The 8543-nt window shown below is 40.3% G+C and overlaps 1 protein-coding gene across 1 annotated transcript in view; it reads left to right on the top strand.

The window, feature by feature from the left end:
* The first annotated feature begins 236 nt into the window (after positions 1-236).
* The window catches only part of sppl3 (signal peptide peptidase 3), a 60035-nt gene continuing 51728 nt past the window's right edge, over positions 237-8543 (top strand). The window contains exon 1 of the mRNA XM_056290897.1: positions 237-706. Coding sequence (XP_056146872.1) covers positions 681-706 — 26 coding nt within the window. The 5' untranslated portion in view covers positions 237-680. The remainder of the gene's footprint in view (positions 707-8543) is intronic.

Here is an 8543-nt window from a genome sequence, read left to right as displayed (position 1 = left end):
AATTGTGTATTAAGCGACGACGTTCCCCAACGAATAACTTACCTTGCATTTTACAAACGACCTAACACGAGTGTCAAATGCTCCATTATAGGCGTGCATAGCAGGCTATAATCCTGCCAGTTGAGGGAAAACCTGTGCAAGTATCTCCAGCACATAAACGCATTTCAGTGCACGTCCTACTTGCGAACCTCTAGCAGGGAGATTTTGCGCGTGCTCGCGTCTTTCGCCATAGAAAACAAAGCTGAACGTCTTCCATTACTGCCAGAGGTGCAGACCTCGGGAATACCCAAGTCTGAACTGGATAAAACAGCCAGGAAATGGATCCACAGCGGGCATAGCGTGCTTAAAAACCGAGCCTCGTTGGCTAGGGTGACGGCAGGACATTAGCCAAACCGGCGAAAATTACATTAGTTTTTTTTTTTCTCGGGGTGCTTTGTCTTGGCCACCTAACGTTGGTAGACCATCATTGCTGTTCCGATTGCAAGCTTTTCAGCTAGTGATTACTAGCTGGGGCTAGGATGTATCGCCATGTCGTCATCTAAAAGTTACTGATAGGACGCCTGATTCTGGAAAAAAGAGAAAAAGGAAAAAGGACAGAGGATATCGCCGAGGTCCCAACGGGGTGCCACAGGGATCTGAATCTGTTAACCATAGACGCGGAGCCTCCTGTTATCGGCGATATGGCGGAGCAGGGATACTCGTCTTGGTGAGTGCGCATAGGAGTCACTCGATTAGCTCGGTGGTAGCTGTTTAGCCGCTTGTGGTTTGTGTAACGGAGCTAAATCGATTTTTTTTTTTGAATCTGACAATTCACATTTATGCTCAGCTCTGCAGTTGCCTGCATCTGTATACATTTTCTACTTGCCCATTGAACAAAATCTTAATTATCCAAGTGTTTTCCTGTAGCTCTGATATTGCTAGCTAAGTTGAGGCTAGCTGCTGGTAGCTAATCAAACCTACCAGCTGGTGCTATCTAGGTTTGGTCAATGCCAACAGTGCCATTGTGAGCAAACGCTAAGGAGCTAGCTAGCTAATGGTTTGATAGCCTTACTGAGATAGCAAGCAGATAGACGTCCCTCTTATTCGCTAATGTGTCCTGCTTGTTTGCAGACAAATTGTGAAATTGCTCAGTAAATATAACATTCTATACCGACGTGTCAACGTCAAAATCCATTGAGGTAACACAGCAAACTAGCTAACATTAATTAGCCAGCATGATGCTAGATTTCATCGTTGGCTAGCTGCACACAATAACAAAGGTTCTGGGTTTAGAGCTAGGTTAGCTAGCTGGCAGAAGAATCACGTCTAAAGCCCAGCTTCGGGGTTTGTTGTACTATTACCGATACTGATGGCGCTACATATAGCGAAAAACCATCTCTGCAAAAGCATGTATTGTACATGCCTGAAGTAAGATTGAACATAAGAAAGGTTTCCATTTATCGAATTGTATTGTCTTAATTCCTGAATTTGACCTGACTCTGTTTTAGTCTGCTTCATCACAGCTAAGTTTTGTTTGTCTCGGACCCAGCCATTTGTAAGGCTTTGGCTTTTGTTAGGAGTCGTAATGTTATTCTTATATAAACCCGTCTTTTGTAAAATGTATATACTATGCTTAATCTGGAGTGAAATCTAGAATCCCAAGGTTCACTGAAAGAAATGTCTCTGCATGATAGGTATCCAATTGTATGCCTAACTATGTTTTCCAATTTGTTTTATGAAAAAGGTTTATCAGACAGTCTGGTTAGTCCATATGTATTCTTGACCCCCATTTAAGGAGCCGAATCCTCTTCTATGTTTTTGAATATGAAGCAATGATCCAGGGACTGCATCTTACATAGCACTTTATATATTGCCAATTGAAAGATAGTGCTCTTGGTAACTGAGCTAGATAGATGATGAAATATGATGTACCACTATTTGAAATCCACCATACATTTGTGTTTGCAAGTAGTCACTGCTGAAGAGTTTCGCAAGACTATCTCATATTAAGACCTGAGCTTCCATACTTTCTTCAAAATACCACACTTACAATCCAAAGCAGTGGACCCGAACAACAGATGATATTTGTGTTACATCGTGTAACACAAGAATTTACATTTGATTGATGTTTTTTATCACAATTAGTTTCCACACTGACTGCTATTTTCTAGTATTGTGTGGTGATTATATGATATTGCTATCATTTCATCTTGTTATGGTAGTAATGAATTCATAATTTCACATTTTATATAAACGCATTGCTGTACAAGCAGTGTTTCTATATACATACATTGGCCATATGTTATCGGCTATGTTTTCTATACTAATGGTTAAGTAAGCCAATTATTATGGCATGTAGCGTAACATTACTGTACTCCCAAGAAGAGATTAAGGTGGTCAATCAGCAGGGGATTAGGAAACTGAGAGTTTCTTTTCCCCAAATAAACTGCCAATTAATGAATAGTAACACATTAAATAAACATTTTGACGTTTTCAACAGTATTATAGAAATTCTTGTTGTCATTGCATATAGTGAGGAAAGTAGTGTTGCAGCTTGTAAGCAAAAGACGGTCAGTTTGATTAAATAATCCCTCCATCACTTTATCATGTAAAAGATGGCAGGGGTTTGTTGGCAGCCAGTCTTTTCCCATTTTCAGTGTGAATCAGATGTTCAGTCTTTGTAACTTTTAACCAGTTAACCTATTCCAGGTGAGTTTTTATGCTTCCTTGGACTTATCTTTACTAAACATAATGTACAACAGTTCTACGGGGAACTTTTTCTTGTAGACACAAATACTACATTCTCTTAGTAATTGTATATTAAAGTGTAGTGTTCTCAACTTGGCACCTTTCACCTCTGTCAAATGTGACTGGAATGCTTGATAGGATCTTACTAGTAAACATATAGATGGGCTCTCTGTGACAGGAATGGAATAGACCAATACATAACAATTACTCAGTGCTTAAAAACAGATGCTGTACAATAGCCTGGTACTATTGGTATGATTAGTAAGGGAAGTATTCAATCAGAAAACAGATATAAAATAGATGGATGTGAGTGTGAAACTAAATCACATTTTATTAACAGGAAGCTAGACTACTTCCCCACAAACATTAATGATTATGTAACTGAGTTGTTTAAGCCTATCAAATAAATTGTATTAATATTGCCACTGAATGGATTTTTTCTGTTGTGGGGGTAACATGAGCAGATTGACCCCTGAACATGTAAACATGCTGATGGTTCTTTTCTGCAGCTTAAATTTTTATTTGGATATCGACGTTTCTGCTTAGGCTCATACAAATCATGAATCTGGTGTCTGTTATTTCATGTTGGGTAAAGATAAGTGGTTTATTCACATTGGGCCAAATATTAAATCAGCAGTATATCATGGTGCTTATGGCTGGGCGATATGGCTGAAAAATAGTATAACAGTGTTTTTAAAACTTTGGCTCTGAACTGGAATAACAGAATAATTGTTTTGGAATTAAATGTTTAATTTAATCTAAACAGTTGATATTGTACATACATATATAAATACACACATCAGGAGTGCCATCAAATATCAATATATTGAATATCAATCAGTGTGTTGCTATATCCTGAAAATCTTTAGGCATATGAAAATTCCAATAAAATTTCATTTTTGATTCCCCGTTTTTCATATCCATTTGCTTTTGTAACACAATACGTTTGCCAAGCACATGGAGGCAATGCTATGCTCTGCTGCCAGTCAGCGTGCCTCTCTAAAAATCAGAGGGTTTGCCTTAAAATCGGCAATTTGTTTTTTGTTTTTTGCTATATAAACGAAATAGAAATAGGACAGATAATAAATCTGCAGATTGTGCTGTTTTCTTGCTCATAACTTGATTTTGCTAAATGTGTCATTGAAGTAGGTACATTTTTTAAAAAAGTAAAGGTTTTTTTTTTTAAGTGAATCATTTTAGCTCTAATCTTGCAAGCACAACATTTGCAAAATGTGTTTTTTGGGGTATGTTCAGACCCACAAACAGTGAGCAGGTTTTTGATTGAGGGATCATCGACCAGGAAAGACTCTTTTATAGGAGCATCCCTTGTCTTAAAACTGCAATCCATAACGTTACTCCAATAATAAATCATTATTTTATTTTGGACCATGAAGTGAGGTTGCATAATGCTAACTATCATCTTTACCATGGTTGGAGACCCTCTCTAGTCTCCTTAAACCACCGTCGAATTTATCTATCTATTTATTTATTTATTTATTTAGACTGTGTAGGATAAACACTTATGCAGTGGCCAACATGTATGTGCTGGAAACTACTCCAGCAGAGAGAGAGAGAGAAAAAAAAAAGAAACGTGATGCTAATTGTTTCCTATGTGGCATCGATATATGTGTAGAAGAATATAGCTGTAGAACAATGTGGCGATGTAGTTTGATGAAGTTCAGACTGCCTGCGTTAGCTCTGGTCCAAGGAGCACATTTTTAAAAAGTAAACAGATTTTTTTTTTTAAGTGAAGCATTTTAGCTCTAGCCTTGCAAGCAACAACATTTGCAAAGTTTTTTTTCCCCTTTTTCTCCTCAATTGTACTTGGCCAGTTTCCCTATGTTCCAAGCCATCCTGGTCGCTGCTCCACCTCCCCTGCCACTCCGGGGAGGGCTGCAGACTACCACATGCCTCCTCCGATACATGGAGAGTCACCCAGCTTCATCTTTTCACCTGACAGTGAGGAGTTTCACGGGGGGGGGGGGGCGAAGCACGTGGGAGGATCGCGCTATTCCGCCAGTTGTCGCCCCCCCCCCGAACAGGCGAGGTGCCCCTACTGGCCAGAGGGGGCGCTAGCGAAGCGTTCAGGCCACATACCCTCATCTGGCTTCCCACCCGCAGACACAGCCAATTGTATCTGTAGGGATGCCCAACCAAGCCGGAGGTAGCACGGAGATTCGAACTGGCGATCCCCGTGTTGGTTGGCAACGGAATAGAGCGCCACACCACCCGGATGCCTAAAATGTGCTTTTTGAGGCAGGTTGACACCCATAAACAATGAACAGGTTTTTGATTTGAGGGAACATCGACCAAGAAAGGCCTTTTTATAGGAGCATCCCTTGTCTTAAAACCGCAGCCCGTAATATTACTTCAATAGTAAATCATTATTTTATTCTGGACCATGAAGTGAGGTGGTATAATGCAAATTGTCATCTTTACCATGGTTGGGGGCCCTCTGTAGTTTCCTTATACCGCCGTTGAATTGTTTTGAATTGATTCCAGTGCAGCATCAGTATATCTATAGAACAATGCGGTGATATAATTTGATGAAGTGAAGCCTGCCTGTGTTAGCTCTGGTCCAAGAACAGAATTTTAGCAAGGGGAAGACTATCTACTGGTGTGCTGATTGCACATAAGCCTCAGTGGCTGCTATGTCTTTTTTTTTTTTGTAGTCAGAAAATCACTTGCAACAAGTCTTTTTATTTGGCTCCAACGATATTGGAATAATGTTCTACTGTAGTTAGCTACGTCACTGCGGATTGCTTGTAGTTTTTTAATAAGCAGAGATAGGTGTTGAAGTAGATTATTTCATGTTTCATCCATAAATTTTTTTAATTGAAATATGCATAGGGCAGGTTTGACATTCACATTCACATGAGTTTACTGATTTATTTGTTTTGAATGGTTAACATGTCACTTAATTTGCTAGTCCACAGAAATCTTCTTTTCTCAATATTTATATAAGTACTATATGCATGTATGAAACATCTCAGCATGTCACTCATGTTGTTAATGAAGAACTTGATCCACTATTGCGATCGATACCAGTTGATTTTTGGTAGGATGTAAGAGTGAGTGGGGGATTGAATGTAGGTAAGGGAGAACTCAGCCATTAAAGAGTAGGTAAGCAGTCATTTTCAGCCTATCCCTGCCTACTCATATTTTGAGAAAGGTGGGAAAAAAGAGGTAGAGAAAAAGAGGACAGGGATAGTGGTGGTGGTGGGGGGGGACTGACTGAAGACAGCAATTCTATCGTATCAACTTATTTAATCAATCTATTTATCCAGTTACAATCCAGGCATTGGCATTAACTTTTTTCCCTTTTGTCCTGGTACTGTCTCGAACTCAGTCACCCCTAAGTAAAGTTTTATTGTCCCAAAGCTGTAACTCTGTTTGTATTCCACAGCTAGAAGCTAAATGGTTTATGAATCTTGTGAAGCAGCTTTTCCCTATTGTGTTCTTTTGGGATCTGAACCAGAAATATAAAGATGACACAATGTCATCAATCTTGGTTGTGATGGCCAAACGCTTTCCGTGTTACCTTCTCATGAAGTTTAGGGTACACTTTGCTCCCTGAACAACCATACCGTTTTTGTTTCCATCGCATTTAAAAAACCATGGCGATCAGATAACCATTCAAAATGTGATGGTTAGTGGGCATCCAGGTGGAGTGGTGGTCTACTCCGTTGCCTACCAACACGGGGCTCACCAGTTTGGATCCCCATGTTACCTCCGGCTTGGTCGGGCGTCACTACAAGCACAATTGGCCGTGTCTGCGGGTGCGAAGTTGGATGTGGGTGTGTGTTCTGGTCGCTGCACTAGCGCCTCCTCTGGTCAGTTGGGGCGCCTGTTCGGAGGGGAGTGGGAACTGGGGGGAATAGCATGATCCTCCCATGCGCTACATCCCCCTGGCGAAACTCCTCACTGTCAGGTGAAAAGAAGCGGCTGGTGACTCCATGTGTATCAGAGGAGGCATGTGGTAGTCTGCAGCCCTCCCCGGATCAACAGAGAGGGTTGATCAGAGACCGGGACAGCTCGGAAGAGTAGGGTAATTGGCCAAGTACAATTGTGTGTGTGTGTGTGTGTGGGGGGGGGGTTAAAAAAATGTGATGGTTAAACAAGTGACATTATTAGGCATGTGATGCTGTACATTGTAAACACAATGAAGCAAAACAAACAATAGAGGAGTTATTATTTTGCGCAAGAGAGGATTTACAAAATGTGCATCGGGATCTGATGCACATTTTGAACACCATTTTAGACGATTTGTTTGTTATTGATACTTTTGTCATTAAAGTTAAATGCAGAGCTCTCTTGTTTCTTTTTGTTAAAAAAAACTGTTCAATGTCTAAACCTTGGAAAGCAGAGTATGTAATTCAAACAATTAAAATGGATAAACCTGAGGTGCCAACAATAATGGGGAAAAAAATTGAATTCAGATACAAAATAAGCATGCACATGTGAAAATACTGTAGCCTGCAGCATAAATAAACAAATAGTTTGCATACATGGCGGATGAGTGGAAGGCTAAATCTAAATGGACCCTTTGCCATTATGGAACAAGCAACAAAGCATGCCACATTTTGCGGAAGTGACTATCAAACAATCTCTCAATCGGATCGCATGAAATCAGTTTTACTACAAACATCAGGAACAACAAACATTAACATGAATTCATAACTGATTTTATACATTGACATCTTGGAGAGGGAGATGTATTTTTGTCATTCTCAACCATTGGCTACCACAGTTGCTATATTTAAAACCACTCTGCCACAGTTTACTGGCCGGTTGTCAGCAGTGTCCACTGAGGTTTAACTAGAGTTGTAGACGTGAGACTTGGTACTTAGACATAAGACATGAAAAATCTGGACTTGCAACTCAACTAGGACTTGTCTGCTGTGAGATTTGGACTTACTTGCAATTTGACTGCTGTAGGACTTGAGAATCTAAAGTAAAACCCCCAGACTTGGAAGCAATAATTCAATCAGATTTGACCCTGTAAAACCTTGGAGCAAATGTTTATTCAGAAAATAATGTATTTTGAATACACCCCCATTATGTCTAGTTTAGCCTACTGCTTTGTACGTTTTAACATATAGAGCCAATTTAGAATAATTTTACAGTTAAATAACTATTTTATTATCTCTCTCTTCACTTCCAGGTGTGCATTTGTGCGTTTCATGCTTGCTACTCAGTAACAGATGTTAATAGTGGATGCTAACGTTGTACTGTGCTGACTTACTTCTCTGCTTGTAGCCTATTTAGCCATTGACTATTACTTTCGGCCACGTATATCAAACTATATCACAACACTACTATTACTACTACTACTATTAGTACTACTACAACTACTTTAGGCTGCTCCCGTTAGGGGTCGCCACAGCGGATCATCCGTTTTCATCTCTTCCTATCCTCTGCCACGCCAGCATGGCCTCCCTCATCACATCCATAAACCTCTTCTTTGGCGTTCCTTATTTCCTCTTCCCTGGCAGCTCCATATTCAGCATCCTTCTCCAAACATACCCAGCATCCCTGCTCCGCACATGTCCAAGCCATCTCAATCTTGCCTCTCTCGCTTTGTCTCAAAACCATCCAACCTGAGCTGTCCCTCTAATATAATTGTTCCTAATCCTGTCCTTCTTCGTCACTCCCAATGAAAATCTTAGCATCTTCAACTCTGCCACCTCCAGCTCCGCCTCCTGTCTTTTCATCAGTGCCATTGTCTCCAAACCATACAATATAGCTGGTCTCACTACTATCTTGTAAGCTTTCCGTTTAACTCTTTCTGGTACCCTTCTGTCGCAAATCACTGC

Source organism: Lampris incognitus, chromosome 12, assembly GCF_029633865.1.
Source record: "Lampris incognitus isolate fLamInc1 chromosome 12, fLamInc1.hap2, whole genome shotgun sequence".
Lineage (NCBI taxonomy): Eukaryota > Metazoa > Chordata > Actinopteri > Lampriformes > Lampridae > Lampris > Lampris incognitus.
The sequence above is the reverse complement of the archived record's forward strand: the minus strand, read 5'-3'. Positions and strand labels throughout refer to the sequence as shown.